The sequence below is a fragment of the Hydra vulgaris genome, chromosome 13 (assembly GCF_038396675.1).
Source record: "Hydra vulgaris chromosome 13, alternate assembly HydraT2T_AEP".
Classification (NCBI taxonomy): Eukaryota; Metazoa; Cnidaria; class Hydrozoa; order Anthoathecata; family Hydridae; genus Hydra; species Hydra vulgaris.
In genome coordinates, this window is record NC_088932.1 from 27,191,167 (window position 1) to 27,213,098 (window position 21,932).

Genomic DNA, 21,932 nt, shown 5'->3' on the forward strand with positions numbered 1-21,932 from the left:
TTTCTCAAATATTTGTTTTTGTGACTTTGTTTCACAATAAGCCATATATACAGTTGTGTGACAATTTATTATGGCCACCCACAACTTTTTACATTCTTATGTTTAATAAATTTTATTATTTAAATATTACTACAAGTTCAAGATCAATATTTGGTGATTCCTCCTTTTTACTCTATAATTGCAAGAACCTTTTTTGGCATACTTTTGATTCATTTTTCAGCTATTTTCTTTAATTCTTTATTCAAATGGTGAATCATTCTTTCTATTAAATACACTTTATTTGTAATATTTTCTTTACATATTTGCTTCTTTAGGAGCGCCCAAACATTTTCTATAGGATTTAGGTCAGGAGAGTCTCCTGGCCAATAAAGTAATGGAATATTTTGTTCTGATAGATCATTTTAAAGTGATTTAGCTGTGTGATATGGTGCCCCGTTCATATCACACAGCTAAATCACTTTAAAATTATCTATCAGAACAAAATATAAAGGTTTTTTTTTTCACCTGGACTAAACCATTCTGCTAATTGTGGCAACAATTTTTGTTCTAGGACTTTGTTTTATATTGTAACTGATTCATTATTCCCTCTACAATAGAGCCTTCCCATTCCTCTTCCACATATCACTGACCAGATCATCACAGAAATGGGGTGTTTAACAGTTTGAATGATGCAGTCCAATAAGTACTTTTCTCCCTTTTTTCTTTTTACATATTAAGCCTTCTTTGTTAAAACTTTGAAAGTACTCTTATCACTAAAGCATACCTTTAAATATTATACAAGGATTGTTAAGTGATTATTTAAAGTTTGGTATAAGAAAGTGGATATTTTAAATAAATCTAAATTAATTTCACCAATTTCCAATCAACTTCTGTTAAATTCTGCTGGACGTCATGAAATATAACCAAGATCATATCGGCGACATTGAACCGTTCTCTTTGACATTTTAACTCCTGATTGGTCCAGCTTATTAGTTATTTCCTTGTTGGTGACCTGTCTATTTTCTAGAACAATCTTGGTAAGTATTCTTTTTCTGCGTGGTATTAGGATTCTCTTCTTTCCACATTTACCAACCCTATTTAGCATCAAGTTTTCCATATTAGCCATTATTTTGTGTTTATTTTGTACAGAAACCCGCAAAATACCACAGTTTCTGGCAATTTCTTGCTGAGAAAGATTAGTATTTTATTAAAATTGCCCTGATTTCAGCAGTTTTTTGTGGTAACAAGTTCTTTTTTTTCCCATAACTAAATTAAGATTTTACTGATTTGAATAAATATTTTGACAATAACCGTATAAACGAAATCAAAACTCTGGTGATAAAACTTAACAAGTGTATAGCAAAAAGATTATAAATAAGATGAAATCATACAAAATGGCTGTCAAAAGTGACAGTGTTGCCAGTAGCAAAAAAAAAAGCGCTTATTTTATGAGTTAAAACTTTAAAAAACAAAAGATTAACTTTCAATACTGAGTTTTTACTCTTCATATGAAAAAAATGAGATTAAACTTCAAAATGATCAAAATTCTTTGGTGGCCATAATAAATTGTCACACGACTGTATATATATGTAATTTTTTTAAATGATTCGTATATTTGAATATATAAACATTTTTTTCAGAACAAAATAATAAAAATTAGTATTGAGAGAACTCGTATTTATTGATGTTCAAATATTAAAAAATAATATAATATATAGAAAAGGTTTTAACTATTTTTGTTGTTTTAAAAGGTTATTTCAAAGCTCAAAGATTCTGCTTCGAAAAAGATTTTGCATGTACAAACTCGCAGAAAAGTTAAATGCCCTAAATGTTATAAGTGAGTATTTTAAATATATAGTTATTTTATTAAAATTTAAATATATATATATATATATATATATATATATATATATATATATATATATATATATAAATTAGTATAAAATCAGTTAACAAAAATTTATCTCATTTAACACTGTGTTTCATCAATAAAGACTCATCAAAAATGAAAGATCAGATTAATAAAACTTCAATTTATGCCAAAATATAAATTACAGGAAGTCACAAATGTCTTAACTACTGTAAATTTTCACACATTTGTGGAATTTGCTGACACTTTTATAAAATGAATTCTTTGGAAATGATTACTAATGCTTTTTTAGTAAAATATTTTTTAAAAAAAAGGTTGACTTCATTTAACTATTATTTGAGCTCATTTATTTTTGTAGTTTTTTAGGAGAAACTTACTTTCGTGCCTACATTTAGAAATTAATTCTGATTTTTTGTTTAATAAACATTCTTGGTTTGCATGTGTAATTATTTCAAATTTTTTTTGTAGGCATAGTATACATTTTTTGGAAATATCGTTATATGCAGGTGCTGATTAAAGGATGGATCAATTCAGCATAAAATCATCAATATTTTTATCTTTTAATTTCCATATAAATTTTGAAAGCATGGTGTCTTTTGAGTACTTTTTATTTTTAAAAGATTGCTTATGATTGGCAAAACGTTTTTTTCCATTCACCCTCTGTTATGCCAATATATTGTTTATCAGGTATATTCTTAGAAGTTTTTCATTTAGGATTTCTTTTTTGTTTAACAAAGCATTATTGTGACCTTTTATAATTTTTTCCATATTTTTTGTACAACTGTTGCTAACTTTTTTGTATTTTGATTAAAAATTTTACGTAATTTATTAGAGGGGGGGAAATGCTTATCGACCAATTTTAAAAACACTTTTTCTATGTTAGTGGAATCATTTTTGCTATATGAGGGGTTGAACAAAATTACATTTCTAGTTCTATTTCGCTTTTTTTTATTCTTTTTTTCAGGGTCAAATTTTAATTTTAGTAAATTTTCAAAATCACTTTTTTTAAGGGCATCTTCAAATATTCGTTTAGAGGAATTGAATACATTTTTATTAGAAGAGTTTTGATTTAGCCTGTTATTAATCAAAATCAGGATTTGTTTAAGAATTTGAGGTGGATGATTTGATTTAATATTAATATAAGAATTTTGTAGCAAGTGCATCAGACAGCGATGACGATTGGCTTGGTGTGCAATATTTTAAAAAAAGGCTGGAAAATAATTCTACAATAAATTAGGTGATGGATCTAAGCTAAAAAAACTACAAAAATAAATGAGCTCAAATACTCGTTACATTAAGTCCCCTTTTTTAAAAGATTTTTTTTAAAAAAAAAAAGCATAAGTAATCATTTCTAAAGAATTCTTTTTATAATAGTGTTTGTAAATTCCACAAATGTGTGAAAATCTACAGTTGTTAAGACATTTGCAACTTCCTGTAATTTATATTTTTGTATAAATTGAAGTTTTATTAATTTAATCTTTCATTTCTGATGAGTCATGTGTTGATAAAACACAGTGTTAAATGAGATAATTTTTTGTTAAGTGATTTTCTACTAATTTATAATTACCCTGTTCTTTTAAGAACATTGAGTACTCTAGTTCTAGTATTTGTAGAATACATTTTAAAATTGTTTAATTATCAATTGTCATAAGTTTAAATATTTTTTTTATTGCTAGAGAAGTGTCACACTTAGACAGGCATTTAATGTCTAAAAAACATGCCTGAGATGAGTTAAAAGCAAAAAATGCCAGAATAGATTTTAATCTTAACCTACCAACAAAAATCCTTTGTCCTTCTAAAATGCATTCAAAAGTCCGTATTTACAAAAAACAAAGATGTGGATATCCGAACTGCTTGAAGGAAGTTAAAAGAATGAACAATCATCTAAGGCAGTTCCATGGTTTAAAAACCAAGGAAGAAATTAAAAGAGCCAATATTTTTTCAAAACTTGTTCTTGAGACTTTCATCGATGAAGCTTCATGTGGTATGAGCTCAACTGATACATCAACTGACGATGAAGGATTGCTGGAAAAAAATTTTACCAGAGAAATTCACAATGGTAACAATTTTTTAGCAAGTGCATCGGACAGTGATGACAATTGGCTCGGTTTGCAATATTTAAAAAAAAGGCTGGAAAATAATTCTGGCAATTATTTAGGTGATGGACCTAAGCTTAAAAATAAAAGAGTTTCAGCTAATGAGGAGAAATCTGGTGATGTATCAGCTAATGAGGAGGAATCTGGAGATTCGTCTGTTGACTTTGATGATGGTGACCAGATATTTCATATGGCTTCAAATGAAGAAGAAAGTTTTTTGGATAGTTTTGTAGTTTGGATGCAGAGCCCAGATGGTGGAATTAAACCTCAACGAACTGCCATAAAACATAAAAATGTTATAATGGGTGCTGTTAGACATGCTTCAGATGATGAGATCAATTACAAGCATCTAGCATGCACATCGTTTTTGAACTCTTGGATGTTAAAAATGCAGGAAAACCAAAAACAGCCATGAACTATTAAAACATACTTAGGTTCAGTCCAAATATTTTTAGATTTTTGCATTTTAAATAAAAAAACAGAAATACTTTCAAACGATGAGTATACAAAATTAAAAGTGCTAATAAAGCAATGGCAGCGTACATTAAACAAGGGTGTTCAAGAGTGGCAGCACGAGAAAGATATGGAAGATTTTCATAACTTTCCGTCTGCCGAGGAAATTATTCAAATTGACATTTCTTATTATGTTAAAAATGCAAAATATGTTATTAAAAACAGCAACAGCATTAGCTTTACTTTAACAAAAATAAACTATTGTTTAGCCCGGTCATATTTGCTGGCTTACATTTTGTTAGACAATGCATCCAGGCCTGGTGCAACAACCAATATGACAATTGGAGAGTCTCAAAAAGCCCTATATAAAGATATGAGTTACACCATTAGTGTTAAGAAGCACAAGACAGGGTATAAAGGGCCTGCAAACCTTGTATTAACTGTTGAACTTTACAACGAAGTTTCAAAATACATAAATTTTCTTTTAAATTAGAAGGATTATCTATTCCCAGTGAAAAAGATAAAGTTTTTGTAAGCTATAGTGGTGCTGCCATGGATACTTCAATGGTGACTTCGCAGTTTTCCTTATTTTGGAACCGTGCGTTAGGTAAAAAACCGACAGATTTTTCTAAAATGAACCCAACTCTTATTGGAAAATACACAACAACCAAAGTTCATAGCGACTTTCCCGATTTCAAGCAGAACACAGCACACCATTTATGTCATAGCTTGAACGTTCCTGAAAAAAAGTATGCTTTATTTGAGAATCGAAATTCAGCATCTAGAAAAAGTTCTCAATTGCATTATTTTCAAAGAGCAGATGATTTAATTGATGATAAAAATAATGGAAAGAAAGAGATAAGTAGCACTATAAATTTATTTGAAACTGAAATTAAACAGGGATCAATAACAATAACTGATGTAAGAAACAAAATATCAGTTGAAGATGGTTTTAAGGAGTGCGACAAAAAAAAAATACTAGATAAAGTTAGACTCGAAATACGAAAGAAAAAAAGGTTACAACTCCGATTCGTTCTCATCATCCAATTCAGTTGCCATCAGTTGAACCAGCAAATGAAAATTCTACCATGGTTAATTCTATAAAGACCTATAGTCTAAGAAAAAAAGAAAACATAGTCGTAAATAAAAATAGTGAAACATTTGAAAGTGTAGAAGAGCGTGAAGCTATGGATTTCACTTATGAAGACGTTGATTATGTGCCACCATCTCCACAAATAGTTATGAAAAGGACAAGAAAAGAGTTTACTGAAGAAGATAATCATCTTATATACAAGCATCTTTCAGGTACTTTCAGGTACTGCATCTTTCAATCTACTCTAATGAACCAATTATTAAATCCAAGTTTGTAGCAATTTTGAAAAATCAAACAGATTTGGTTGATCTTGTGAAAAGGTTTAGGGTGCAGTCTTTAATTGTTAAGATGAGGACAGAAAGACAAAAGCATAATAACAAACTTTTAAAAAAATTGATAAAATTTGAAGTGTTAAAACTTTGAAAAGTTTCAGTTTATTCTAACATTTAGCCTTTTATTTTTATTAAATTTTAAAGAAATTTATAAGAATATACTTATAGAGTGTACACTGCGACCATTTTCTATAGGCGCATGCGGATTATGTCTTAATAACGTACTTAACTGCATTTTTATAGTGTATTTCAATAAATTATAAATAAAGTATTAAAATAATAAAAATTATCAAAAAATAATATCATTATTTGCTAAAAACATTTTTAAAAAAATTGTTTGCTAAAAACTTTTCATCAGTATCATCTCTTGATCCCATTAGTTGCGTTCTACCTGATATTGCCAACAAACAGGTTGATCCATTGCTGGACATTCGTATCACTCCAGCTTCTGTATCTTAAGTGATTTCCTGCCTAGACTCTTCTACAGCTTGTGGCCCGGACAACATACCTGTTATTGTCTCACAGAAGTGTTCTTTGGAGCTATCGTCTATACTCTCAAAACTATTCAACAAGCCCTTATCAGAGTCTTGTTTTCTAGCCTGCTGGAAAGCGGCATCTGTTATCCCTATCTTCAAAAATTGTGAGAAAAAATTGTGAGAGCAATCTGATTCGTCTAACTACCTTTCCATTAGTCTTCTTCCTATCATAAGCAAGGTTTTTGAATCTTTAATTAACAAACACTTAATTTCTCATCTTGAATCTAATAACTTACTTTCTGACCATCAATAAAGTTTGGCATGCTGGTCTTCTCCATAAGCTTTTTTCTTATGGTATATCTGGCAACGTCTTTAAGATTATTGAATCCTTCCTTTCCAATCGTAATATAAAAGTTGTCCTCGATGGACAGCACTCTTCTTCTTATTCTGTAACTTCACGGGTTCCTCAAGGTTCAATCCTTGGCCCTATACTCTTTTTTATTTACATTAACGATCTTCCAGATATTCTCACATCTTAGGTGGCATTGTTTGCTGATGATACTACCATTTATTCTTGTCATAATAAAAAACCAACACTTTCTGATTGCTTGGAGGAGACATTTTAGCTTGAAAAGGATTTCACTTCTTCTACAGCATGGGGCTTACAGTGGCTGGTGAACTTCAATACAGATAAAACTCAATTTTTTTCAGCCAATCATTATCGCAATAATTTATATCTTCCTATATTTATGAACGGTGATGTACTCAACGAATCATCTACTCTTCATCTTTTAGGATTAACTCTTACTTCCAATCTTTCTTGGAAACCATATATCAAATCAGTTGCAAAATTAGCATCTGCTAAGGTTGCATCTCTTTATCAAGCTCGTCACTTGTTTACTTCGGATTCTATTCTCTATCTCTATATATCTCAAATCCGACCTTGTATGGAATACTGTTGCCATATCTGGGGCGGATCTTCTAATGATGTCCTTTCTCTTATAGACAAAGCGCAAAAACGCATTGCAAACATAGTTGGACCTGCTCTTGCAGCCAACCTCCAACCATTATCACATCGTCGTAATGTTGCTTCTCTTTCTCTTTTCTACAAATACTATAATGGGCACTGCTCTAAAGAGTTAGCGTCTATTGTGCCATCTACAAAAATTCATTCTCGTGTTACTCGTCATTCAATTAAGTCTCATCCTTTTTCTGTGACTGTTCCCAAGTGCTCCAATGCTTATTCGCCTAGTTTTTTTCCTCGAACATCAGCTTTTTGGAATTTGCTTCCTTCATCTTGCTTTCCTAATTCATATAATTTGAAATCCTTTAAGTCGTCCGTCAATCGTTATCTTGCTCTACAACCTTCATCTTTTCTCTTCCAGTAACTTCCAACTTTAATTAGTGGTAGCTTGCAGCCCTGTTGGAAGCAAAGATGTAAAAAAAAAAATTTAAAAGTGCGCCTGCATGTTACCTTTTCTTAACTCAAAATAATGATGAATTTCAAATAAAATCTTAAAATATTTTAATTCAAAATATGTTCATTATAAATAAATATGTTTGCCTAATATTCATCGATAACTATTTAAACCTAGAAACATGAAAAAATAACGTTTTTTAATAGCAAATTTTTTAAAAAAGTGCGCCCTTATGCTACTTAAATCAAGAAATTTATATTGATAAATATATTGTCATAAATTTAATTAAAATTAAAAACTTTAATTAAATTAATAAGAATAATAGTAGAAATTAAAAACTCCATAAAAACATTTATCTACTAGTGCATGATAATGACGAAACAAAGAGAGCATCAACTTCTGCTTATATACTTTCTCGATTGAAAAGTTTGCATCAAAACCAAACCAATCTAACACATTTCAGTAACTTCACTCAAGACTGTGCGCCAAAATATAAATTACAAGTAGCAAAAAATATATAGAAAACTAAATTAAAAAAAGTGGTGGAAATATGATATTTATAAGGGGATTTCACTTGGTTTTCAATAACAATCGTTGTTTTTTAGCGAAGTTTTACCATAGCGAGGGGAATTATGTTTAGCCCTCATGTTACGCTAGTAATAAAAATAATTGAAGAACCAGTTAATTTTACATGCGCAACAAATAATTCTTCAAAAAAAAAAACAATTTAAAACGAAAATAGAAATTATTTTGCAACTTTTTAAAAAATATTGGTTCAAAATACTGAATTTACGCTTCTCTTGTCTCTACTTTAAAAGTCGTAACACCAGGGCTCTTTTGCAAAAACTATAGTAGTAGTATTAATAATAGTAGTAATAGTAATAGTAGTAGTAGTAGTAGTAGTAGTAGTAGTAGTAGTAGTAGTAGTAGTATTAGTAGTAGTAGTAGTAGTAGTAGTAGTAGTAGTAGTAGTAGTAGTAGTAGTAGTAGTAGTAGTAGTAGTAGTAGTAGTAGTAGCAGCAGTAGTAGTAGTAGCAATTGTCATTGTTACTACTACTACTACTACTACTACTATTACTACTACTATTGTGATTGTAGTAGTATTATACAATTTCAATTCAAAATACTAAAGTAATCGAATAACTAACCTAGCAAATCGTTCTTTACTCTGTTCTTTTCTAAAAATATAAATATTGAATTTCAAAAACTATATATAAAAACTACATTATAGAATACAAATACCATTCCTATAAAAAATCACTTTTAAATTAATAATGTTTTTAAAGTCTAACACATAAATAAAAGTTGTATATGTGTAAACTTGTTCATAGAAGTTCTTTACCTAAGTTAAAAAGCTAAATATTAAACAAAAAATATTTTAGGAAAATATTTATTTAAATATTTTTATTATAACTTGTTAGATTTATGCTAACTTTTTAAAATTTTTATTAGGTAACTTGCTAAAGATTTTTGATATATATATATATATATATATATATATATATATATATATATACATATATATATATATATATATATATATATATATATATATATATATATATATATATATATATACACTACTGTGCAAAAGTCTCCGCTCATGTGTAATATTTGCAAGGAACAGTAAATGCAATAAATTTTAGGATGATTTTAAATATATAAAAAGAATAAAATGTTAATAAAAAAAGTTGATGAGGCCAAATCATAATTTTGCATACTTTTCCCTTTTCTTTTTGTTTCAAATAATTTTGTTTACCTTTGTTTTGTTGAGTTCTGCTGCTAAAAACATGGCAGAAATTTTTCTATATGAATAACCTTTTTCACGTAAAATACATATAAAGTTCTTCAGTATTCTTTATTAAATTTAAAACTGCACAAAAGTTTTAACCAAAATATTTTTTGTAAGCTTAGGTTTGACAGTAGCATGATACTTTCCGGCATGGTAAGGATGTTTTCAGTAATTTTAATTGGTTGCTTTTAATAGACTTATGTTTATATTTATACTTGAAAATGGCATTAGTGTGCGCATTTAATGTCTTGAATTTAATAAAGAATTTGAGAAATGGTGAAAGTAAAGAAAGAATATTGTGAAGAACTTCGTGGCAAAATATGTATTTTACGTGAAGAAGGTTATTCATATAGAAAAATTGCTTCCAGGTTAAAAATATTCGAATCAGGTGTGAGATATGCTCTACAACGATTGCATGATATTGGTTCCAACAGTGACAGATCACGTTCTGGAAGACCAAGAGTTACATCACAGCAAGAAGATACGTTTATTGTTGTGTCCAGCAAAAGAAATAGAAAAATTCCAGCCACAATTTTAACAGCAGAACTCAACAAAACAAGGGTAAAGCCAGTATCAACTGATACTGTAAAAAGAAGACTAAAATCAGTCAACTTAATTGGACGCGTTGCTGCACGTAAACCTTTGTTGAAGGCAGTAAATAAGAAGAAAAGATTGGAATGGGCAAAAATGCATAAAAATTGGGGATTAGAAGATTGGAAGAAAGTTCTATGGACAGACGAGAGTAGGTTCGAACTTTTTGGTACCCGGCGTCGCGTGCATGTTAGGCGTTTACCTAATGAAAGAGTGCTTCCTCAATGTATACAAAGTACTGTAAAACATGGAGGTGGTAATATTATGCTTTGGGGATGTTTTGGCAATGGGTTAACTGGAGATTTAGTTAAAATCACATCTACCATGGATAAACACATGTACCATAATATTTTGGTTAAGCACGCGATTCCATCTGGTATTCGTATAATTGGGAAAGGATTCATCATGCAGCAGGACAACGATCCATAACTTGCATCTGGATTATGCAAAAATTATTTGAAACTAAAAGAAAGGGGAAAAGTTTGCAAAATTATGACTTGGCCTCCTCAATCACCAGATCTATCACCCATCGAAAAGTTGTGGGATGAACTGGATCGGAAGATCAGAGAAGCAGGTGAAACATCTTTTATTAATCAGCAAATGCTATGGGAACGTTTGCAAAAAGCTTGGAATGAGATAACAGCGGAAACCATGAATAAATTATTAGCCCGAATGCCAAGATTATGTGCTGCTGTTATACGCTCCAAGGGGTCTCATATTGATGAAAATAAAATTTAACATTCACAACTTTGTATATTAACATTTTATTGATTTTATATATTTAAAATCATCCTAAAATGTATTGTATTTACTGTCTAATTCGTTGTTAAATAAACAATTAAAAATAAACGCAATTTTCTTGCAAACTTTTGTTACTTTATTGAAATATTACAAATGAGCGGAGACTTTTGCACGGTAGTGTATATATTTATATATATATATATATATATATATATATATATATATATATATATATATATATATATATATATATATATATATATATATATATATATATATATATATATATATATATATATATATATATATATATATATATATAGATCTATAGTTTGTTGGCTTTGGGAAGAGCGGAAGGAAAAAAGTGATTCTTACGCCAACATATACATCACTTTTAATTACTTTTAACTTTCGTCCAACATTTGCGTGTTGGACAAAAGTAAAAACCATTAATTTAATTACAAATTAATCGTTTTTTAAAAAAACCACAAAAACGCAAATTTAATTGACCAGATTGTTTTTAAAAACATTCTGAATGTTTTTAAAACATTTTGAATGTTTTTAAAACATTTTGAATGTTTTTAAAACATTTTGAATGTTTTTAACAATATAAACAATGTTTTTTTTTTTTTTTTTTTTAATAAAATGTTTTTATTTTGATTTTTTTAATAAAATGTTTTTATTTTGATTTTTTTAATAAAATGTTTTTATTTTTAATTTTTTTACTGTAAATCATGCGCGGAGTGTTGCTACATCGACTATCTTATAGCCTGACTCGCAAGGGAGTGCTGCTACATCGACTGACAAATAGCCTGACTCGCAAGGGAGTGCTGCTACATCGACTGACAAATAGCCTGACCCGCAAGGGAGTGCTGCTACATCGACTGAGGGTTTGGTTGGGGCAGGCAGTCTATCATTATTAAAAAAAAAAATTCCGGTCTTGCATTTTAATTTTTACTTTTTGTCAACAAAATATGGAAAAAACTTTCGGACAACATCTAAGGGTTCTATATATATATATATATATATATATATATATATATATATATATATATATATATATATATATATATATATATATATATATATATATATATATATATATATATATATATATATATATATATATATATATATATATACATATATATATATATATATGTACTATATATATAGGCTATTAGAAAACCTGTTTAAGAACCTATTAGCAAAATATTAAATATAAAACATAGATTACTTATTTTTCTATTCAAAAGATCCTTAAAAAACACCAACAAATTTAAATAAAGAAACAAGATATAAAGCTTATTATTATTGAGAAAAATCTTCGTCATCTTCGAAAATGTCTGCATTTTAGCATTTAGATTCTTGATAGCTGACTATTTTGATCTACAGTGAGAAACTTTCTATTAAATCAAAAAAAATTGCCAACTTTGAACAAACAAAAACTTTGAAACAATTTGATAACTAGGAGTTTGATACCTGTTTGAAAGACGTATTATCTTATATTGCTATGATCTTTGGTAACACTTCTACGAGTAACTTCACCAGTAAACATCTAAAAAGAAGTTTACTGGTGATTAAAAACCTAAAGGAGAACACATTGGCCATCACTTTAAGTTACATTCTATACAGCTATTAAGTTACATTCTAAACAGCTATATATTTTGTAGAATAAAACCTTTATAATTTTAGTTTTTCTTTTTAATTAAAATAATTTAATTATTAAAGTTATACAGTTAAATTGTATTTTAGATTTCAATCTATTACAGATCTCCTTACTAGAGATTGAACTTTAGATTTTTTTAGATATCTCCTGAAAGCATTTTATTTAAACAACTCCCAAATTGGTAAAACAGATTAAAGTTTTGTAATTTTTTAATTTTGTAATAACAGCAAAATAATTCTTTAAAAAAATTTTTAAACAGTTTTTTTCGATGAATTAAATCTTTAAAATATGAGAAGAAATTATTTCTTTGTTTTAAAATTTTACAGACCAAGCGGGGAATAGAGAAGCAAAACTGTGACCATGCAACAAAGATTAAATAAATTTAGAAAGATAAATAACATTGACTTGTCCAAATGATAAACAATCTTATAAATTTGAGTCTCACTTCCATACAAATCACAATGTCAAAAATACAGTGGTAGATTTACTTTTTTTAGTGATTCACAGTAAAAACTGTGTCTTAAGCTAAGAGTCCATTTAATTGCTTTGTGCTGAACATATTCTAGCAAGGCTATTTAGTTTTTTAGAAAGTAACAGAGACAGAAACTATGCATGAAAAGAAATCCAGTAAAAAGATTTCATATTTTTCATAAAAATATTTATTTTGGCATTCCAAAAACTTGTAGGACCTTTGAACATGATTGTATATGTATTTGAGATTTTACAAGTATAGTCCACTTGAGATTTAAAAAGTATAGTCCACAAGATTTGTATATATACTTAAAAATATAGATGGATAGAGAGATAGACATATAGATTACATGTAAAAATAATTCCTAGATGTTGCACTTTAGTAAAACTTCCAAATAACTATAATATAAACATTGTTATATTATGGATATTTGTAATAAACAAGATTTGCAAAAAAAAATTATAAAATTATAAAAACGAAGTGCACCATTATAGATCATCATTTACAAATGTCAAGTTTAAGCAACCAAATGAATGTGCACAAACACTTCTGTCAGTATCATCAATAAATAACTCAGAGGAGCCATTTTTTATTTACTTATAAGGATGTTTTAGAAAATTGGAAGTTACTTTAATGAAAGATTCACAAGCTGATTTTTCCAAATCACTAAGCTTTTCTTTAAATATATCATTTTTCTCTAACTGCATAACATGAGGACCAACAAACATTCCCTCTTTAATTTTTGCCTCACTCAGTTTAGGAAATACTCTATCAAATAAAAAAATCGGTTACCCATGTCCATAGTTTTTACAAAGTATTTTTTTTTTCACTCATTATCCATAACTTTAATGAAGTTTTTCATGAGCCTAAGTTTTATGTGTAAAGGTATTAAAAATATATTACCAATAGAGATTTGTTAATATTTTTTTTTGTCCTGGATTATAAGATTATTATTTAGGCCAGTCTTTCTTAACCTAATAATTGTTTCAGTCCTGCTATCCCACATACAAATAAAACAACAGTGTTTTGTATACCTAGTTGTAATCCTAAAATAAGGGCAATCACCATCAAACCTCCACAAACATTCCATTTGTGTTTGCAGTATTGAAATTTTTTTGAAGATAAATTTAATAGTTTCATAAAATTTTTTTAAGCTGGAAGCTTTATTTAATGGTATAAAGGAAAGTTTATTGCCTATATGTAACTTTATATTTTCTTTTATTTTTGGTTGGAATAAATTTCATCTCTTTAATCAAGAGCCTAATACCTCTGCCTGTTGTTAGGACAAGTCACATCTTTTGTATCATAAAACAACAATCAGTTGAGTGGATTGTTGAATCTGTCCAAAAACAATGTGATTTTAAACTGCATAGATCAAGATTCTTGCTAATCCAGTAAGAAAAACCCACACATGTAAACATAACAGTTTTTTCTTTTCCAATGGCAAAGCCAAAATACTGATATACAACTTAGTTATTAATGGTGTCCAATTGCTTTGCTGAGTTTTAAAAGTATTGTCAACACAAATTTAAAGGGATCTTTCTTTGTTTAAAACAAAATAAGAAACATAATAGTAAAATTTGCTGTAGCGACAATATACAAATATGCAGAGCATGCGAAGATGCTATAATAGCAATTATACAAGTTTAAGGACATTTAACAATATTGCCTGGCAAAAAACTCCCAGTTTTTAATTACTTTGTTGTTAAAGAAGCTATTTCTTGAAAAAATAACTTCTTTAACAACACCACCATGTCCCTGGTAGTACTGAGCTCAACATTTCTCCGCGCAGCAACCTTGTTCACCGAGGTTTGTGTTTCAGAGTTGAGAGAGGGTTCTAACCATAAAAGTAGCCTGTTGTGGCTTTCTCGGCATTGGGGAGGTGAATAATTAAAAAAAAAAATACTTGACACTAATTAGATATACTTTCACCCATAATTACTCTTTGTGTTCTACTGATTATGAAATGCTCAATCCATGCTAGCAACTTTCCATTAATGCCATAGGCTAATTTTTTGCTTAGATGTATACCATTTTTTACTTATATAAAAAAAAACTAACTTAGTAGTTAGTCTAAGCTTGCATTTTCCACTTTAGTCAGAATTTTAAGTTTTCAAAAAATACATGTTTTTTGAAAGCAATTTTTTTTACTTTTTAAATTTCAATTCATCTCCCCAAGATTTTACTTTCCAATCTGGAATCTGATTGTAGTTTGACATAAATTGCCACACACGATTTTAAAATTACCCATTGAGGAGGAGACGATGAAAAGAGTGTATATAATCTTAAAAGAACACCAAAAAAAAAAAATTGCACTGATGGAAGACAGTACACCATCAACAAAAACAAGAGTGAGTGAATGGTTTGCACAAGGAACATATAAGGCCTTATGATTCATTTCCAGAAAACTCTCTTGAACACCTTTTACTTTTACTTTCATATTAGCACCATTATCATAAGATTGACCTCGACTGTCTAAAATATTTAGATCCCAATTTTTTGCCTGTGAAATATCCAAAGAAATTTTTAAAAATGTCAATACCTACTCTAGTTTAACAGATTTTTATAAAGTTTGAATTTGGATTTCGAGAGTGTTAAACAATATTATTTTTGCACTAATAATATTGCTTTTCTCACCTTTCTTTACGCTTGCATAATTTAGTTAATATAACAATTAAAGAGCCAAATTTTTTTTATTAATAGTAACAGTAACAGTATATATTTAGATATTTTTATTATAAAAAAAACAAAAAAATTTTTTTTTAACTTTTAAAAAGGGCCCCTAAAAATCCTGCCTCCCCCCTTCCCCATTGGGGGTGTGAGGGAGCCTAGCCACGGCTCTGGTGGCTTTATGGGCTTGGTGAGGTGAATTAACAAAAAAAAAATTGAATTAAAAAAAAACAACTATAAAAGAACTCCATAAACCATTCAAATCTGAACACTTAATTTAAACATTGAATTTTCAAGTTTCATAGCCTTCACCTTTAATAGTGTATAACCGACAAACTCAACTGACACTCACAGTGTTTGTCACTGTACCTATCATCAGAATGCTTTAAAAGTTTGACAATCGTGATATAGAAATAACAATTAATCAATAGAAAATATATTAAACAAAGATAGAACTACACTAATCAATCAAAAAACAAATATTGAAGACTTTATTGAACTTTTATGCAATAAAATAGATAAAATAGTATTTCATGGAATGAAATATAAAGTGTAAAGATAAAATTCAAGCCTAGTACCTTAAAGACTATAAAGAATGATTAAATCACAATGAATTTATAATATTTGGTGACTTTACAGAGAAATCCCAAAATATACAGTTCATCCTACTATTATATACTATAAATCAAATGGTGTACTGGTAACTAAGTCATTTTGCTTCCTTTCTGATGACACCACTTTATCCTAGTTTTTGGTATCCAGGAGCTCTAAAAATATAAATAAGTTTATGGACTACTAATAGGAAAAAAGTTAAGACTTTTAGGTTAGAGGAACAATCATTTTTTGAGCCCGGAGTCCTTAAGTATAATGGCGGCAAGGACTCCGGGACTCCAGGACTCCAGGCTTAAAAACAATAAGTTTCAAGTCTTTGAATCTCATGAAAAGTAGAGATATAAAGCCAGAGTCCTTTTGGGACTCCGCATCCCTGTACGGAGCACAATCTCAAAATTTTAATAATATTTGCGATCACAAAGAAGACATGGTATTGGTGCTGAATCAGTCTTTCAGAGAAAGACATACGATCATACGTCATTATATGACCAAGCAAATCACATTTTGCTTTGACAATTTGACCGCGGCTATTTTAAAAAGCATTTAAAAAACGCGCTGAATTAAAAATATTCTAAATTATACCTTGAAGGTTAAAAAAATTACATCACATATTAGCAAAACACTTATAAATAAAATAACAATTTACTGATAATGATTTATTTTAATGTATAATTGACAGTTGTTTAAAATTTTAAAAGTTGTTTAAAAGTTGTTTAATGTAAGAATAATTAAAGTTAATACATTTAAAAAGATAAACAAAATTTCGTTGAAAAAAAAAGGACAAATAATTTACAATTAATAGCAAATAATTTAGAAGTAAAAAAAAGATAATAGTTTAAGAGAGATGAAACCGTGACCCTTCTGGTCACGGTTTCATCTCTCTAAAACTATTATCTCATTCTTCTTCATTACCTAAATCCCCCTATCATCGTACCTCATACAACTACCTTAAAGCTGACTGGGACTCTTTCCGTGATTTTCTTTGTGATGGCCCTTGGGTAGAAATCTTTCGCCTTCCTGCTGACAAATGTGCTTCTTACATAACTTTTTGAATTCAGGCAGGCATGGAATCTTTTATTCCCTCTCAATGATTCCAGGTCAAGCTTCATTCTTCTCCATGGTTATCCTCACATTGTTTCCAATCAAAACCATTACTTCCATATCTATCAGCAAAACAATTCTCCAGAAAACAAACATCTGTTTATTAACGGGTGATGCGGAAGTTATCGGACAAAATAAAAACGCCAATAACTTATTGATAAATAAAATAACAAACTACTATTATATTTTTTTAAAATAAAGCATTTATCTTTTAATAAAAATATATCATTTTTTATATGAAAAAACACCACCATCTGCAATTGATCTCAATTTTGCTCTGACGCCTTTCATATGCGACTGTAAAAAGTTTAAATCAATTTCTTGTAGTTTTAGTTTAATGCGATCAATCAAAACTTGCTCTGTTGAAGCTTGCCAATCTCCCTCGTAAACCTTCTGTGCCAAATGCCCCCAAAACTTTTCAATTGGTTGTGCTTGAGGCACATTTGGGGGAATGGATTCTTTATCAACGTAATAGACATATTGGTCTATCCAATTTAGAGAATCTTTAGAATAATGAGAACTTGCTATATCTGGCCAAAATAATAAGTCTCCGTGATACTTGTGAATAAATGGAAGAAGTCGTTTTTCTAAACATTCAATAATATAGATTGATGAATTGATCGCTACAGCCTTGGAAGTGCGAAACAATGGTTCGGACATACCACGGTCAGATATGGCTTTCCACATTAATAATTTTTTTGGAAATTTCTCTTTTCCTATAAAACGAACACGTTCTGGGCATGTCTTTTTGTTGTTTGTGTAGTATCCAGAATTTCCAGGCATGTTGTCCCCTGCAAAACAAAAGTATTTTTTGTCATCGATGACTAGAAGCGATTTTGTGTTATAGAGTTGGTTAACTAGTTTCCTGCTTCTTTTCTTTGCCTTTATTTGTTGTTCTATAGTGTATTTTGGAGTCTTTTCACGTTTTCTATATTTAATATTCATTTTTTTTAACTGACGACCAATTGTCGATTGATTTACACCGAATTTAATATCTATTTTTCTCTGACTGACCCCTTTTCGATTGTTGACAAGTCTCGTTAATTCGGCTTTCTTTTCTCTAGTCCAGGATGTCGGACGACCAGGATGCTTTCTATCTGAAAACGATTGAACAGTTTCAAGTTTTTTTAGGTTATCATATATTGTACTTTGAGCAAATCCTTCCTTTTCAAAATGATTTACGAATTTTTTTTTTTTATATTAGGTTTATTTACAAAAAACATTTTTAGTCGCTTTCGAAAAGATTCTCGTTCAGCTGCATTTAACCTCATTTTACCACAAAAACTGATTATTACTTATGCTCAAGTAATAATCAGTTTTTGTGATAAAATCAAAGATAAGCCACAAAAACTAATTATTATGCTCAAATAATGAAATTAGGATTTGTCCGATAATTTCCGCATCATCCGTTACTGCTAGAAACCATAGTAAAAAAGGTTTTGTCTAATGCCAAAGTTATTCTCAGGTCAAAAAATCTTGTATTTCATTCCAAAAACTAGGTCCTCGTGACTTCTGAAGAACCTTTAATAGTTTCAGTAATAAGGCCAAATCTGTTATTACACCTCTCTTGTATGGTTCAGACTTTGTCACTTCACCTAAAGACAAAGCTGAATTATTTGCTAAGAACTTTTCATCAACATCATCTCTTGATTCCACCAGTTGCATTCTACCTGATATAGCTGACAAACATGTTGATACATTGCTTGACATTTTTATTACTCCAGCTTCTGTATATAAAATGATTTCCTGCTTAGACTCTTCTACACCTTGTGGCCCGGACAACATACCTGTTATAGTCTATACTTTCAAAACTATTTAACAAGTGCTTATCAGAGTCTTGTTTTCCAGCCTGCTGGAATGCAGCATCTGTTATCCTTATTTTCAAAAATTCTGGAGAGCAATCTGATTTGTCTGACTACCGACCCATTAGTCTTCTTCTTATCATAAGTAAGGTTTCTGAATCTCTAATTAACAAACACTTAATCTCATCTTGAATCTAATAACTTTTTGATCATCAATATGGATTTCGATCTTCTACAGCTGATTTGCTAACAGTAATAACCAATAGGTTTTATTGTGCATTAGATAAAGGTGGAGAGGTTAAGGCTATCGCTCTTGACATTATAAAGTTTTTGATAAAGTTTGGCATGCTGGTCTTCTCCATAAACTTCTTACGGTGTATCTGGTAACACCTTTAAGATTATCAAATGCTTCTTTTCCTATCGTAGTATAAAAGTTGTCCTTGATGGACAGCACTCTTCTTCATATCCTGTAACTTCAGGGGTTCCTGAAGTTACAAGATATGAAGAAGAGTGCTGTCCATTTCATGATATGAAATTCAATCCTTGGCCTTATACTCTTTTTAATTTACATTAACAGTCTTCCAGACATTCTCACATCTAAGGTGGCATTGTTCACTAAAGAGCTAGCCTCTCTTGTGTAATCTACTAAAATTCATTCTTGTGTTACTCGTCATTCAATTAAGTCTCATCCTTTTTCTGTAACTGCTCATAAGTGCTCCAAAAACTCTTATTCCTCAAGTTTTTTTCCTTGAACATCAGTTCTTTGCAATTCGCTTTCTCCATCTTGCTTTTCTGATTCATATAATTTGCAATCTTTAAAGTCATCTGTCAATCGTTATCTTGCTCCACAATCATCACCTTTTTTCTTCCAATAACTTCCAACTCTAATAGTGGTTGCTTGCAGCCTTGTTGGAAAAAAAGATGTTTATGGGTTATATATATATGGGCAATTCCACGTAAAAGAGGAAGAAAAAAAAAAAAAAAAAATTCTCGGCGACTTATAATAACTTCATTAAATTTATTTTCCAACTATTTAAGAATACTTTTAAGTAAAAAATTTTTAAAAAAAATAATTTTATCATACTATAACATACTCTTAAAGTTGTAAGGGTTATATGAGCATTTTTTGACGTTTATATATAGTTATGTTGTGAAGCGTTGAAAAAAGTTTCAGTGCTGTTTTTTTAAATAACTATTACTTCTAAGTTTGACTAAAAGGCAAAATCAAACATTATGCATAATATTTTTTATAAAAACGAACTCTAACTAGGTCTATAAGAAGAACATATTAATGAAAACAAGACGTTACGACCGTCACAAAAAAAAGTCGAAAAGCTTTTTCTATCCTTCGTATCGAACTTTTTAAAACTACAACCATGGTAAAAGTAAAGATACTCATACATATTTTATCATCATTTTAAAAAAAAAACATTAAAATGCTTTAAATCACCCTTTCAACATGTTACTAAGTACGTTACGACCATCACGACACGTTTGCTTTTCCGTAACGGCTTCTTGACTTAAAAAATAAAAGTTTAAGCGCGAACGATATAATCCATTTCAAACGATTTACGTCATTTAAACCAAGTTATAATATTAATCAACTTTGTTTATTGTTTAATTTGCAGTTTGTTTATTCATTTTATTACTAAACTTGTTAAAGTTTTTTTTGAAACCATAAGTAACTATTTTCAAAAAATTGATGTAAATAATTTTTTTTTAAGAAATAAAAACTTTTATTAAAAAGGCAATTTTTTTTAGATTAAACGTTGTTTATAGTTTGCCCTGCAACTTTTTGGTTTAATCGATTTCGCGGTTGTTTTTTTATTTACAACATTTCGCGGGTTTTTTTAAAATATATAACGGAGCATATATCATAAACAGCAGCCGTTATATTTAATAACATATTTAAAATGCCAAAATCAGATGCTGAAAGATCGAAAGCTTATAGAGCAAGAAACAGAAAAGCTTTGTTAGAAAAAGAAAGAATTAGAAGTTATCTAAGGAGGCAGTTATTGACACCAAGAAAAGAAAATAAACAAAAAAATCAAGCGAAGGTTCGCAACCAAAGGCTAAGAATGAAAAAAAATTTAATTTCATAACTAACGTCAGTCTAAATTCTACGCAAGACAATTCTTATAACTGCAAATCGTCAATGAGAAAGGCATTACACGAGTATTTATTATATTAACATAGATTTTTTAATATAATTGCTCACACAAAATTTGGGTTCTTTTATATCAAATAACATATTTAGGACAAAACAGGCTCTTCCAAAATCTCCAAATAAAAGACAAACTATTTTAGAGCAGTTGGGTGCTGAATATGGCCTATGCACTGCATAGCCAATATTCACCACCCAACAAGGAGAGTGCTGACAAAAAAATTAAATTTAGTAAGTTTTGTGAATTAAGGCCAACATACATTCTTACGTGCAAAGATACACCACTTGATGTGGTTGTATTTATCACAGTAATTTTACTTATTTGTGTTCTGCTTTGGCAAGTAAAATACCTTTTCTTTTGTATTGCAATAAATGGTTAGAAAATTATGTATTGTGCAAGCCCCCAACGTACCAATGTTGGATAATGAAATGTTCATTGTGCTGTGATAGTAAACTATTGAAAGTTTCTTTGCCCGAAGAATCACCATGGATAACCTTGATAATGTTATAAAGTTCATATTTTTTAACATAATTTAATTGGTTTTTATAGTCATTTATCTTTTTTTATTTCATTTATTGCGTTATTTGTTGTTTTTCATTT

At 29.3% G+C, this 21,932-nt stretch overlaps 1 protein-coding gene across 3 annotated transcripts in view; it reads right to left on the bottom strand.

The window, feature by feature from the left end:
• The window catches only part of LOC136090256 (aryl hydrocarbon receptor nuclear translocator 2-like), a 98,666-nt gene that overhangs the window by 59,129 nt on the left and 17,605 nt on the right, over positions 1 to 21,932 (bottom strand). For all 3 annotated transcript variants that reach the window (XM_065816504.1, XM_065816503.1, XM_065816502.1), the window contains exon 4: positions 8,866 to 8,895. In XM_065816504.1, coding sequence (XP_065672576.1) covers positions 8,866 to 8,895 — 30 coding nt within the window. The remainder of the gene's footprint in view (positions 1 to 8,865; positions 8,896 to 21,932) is intronic.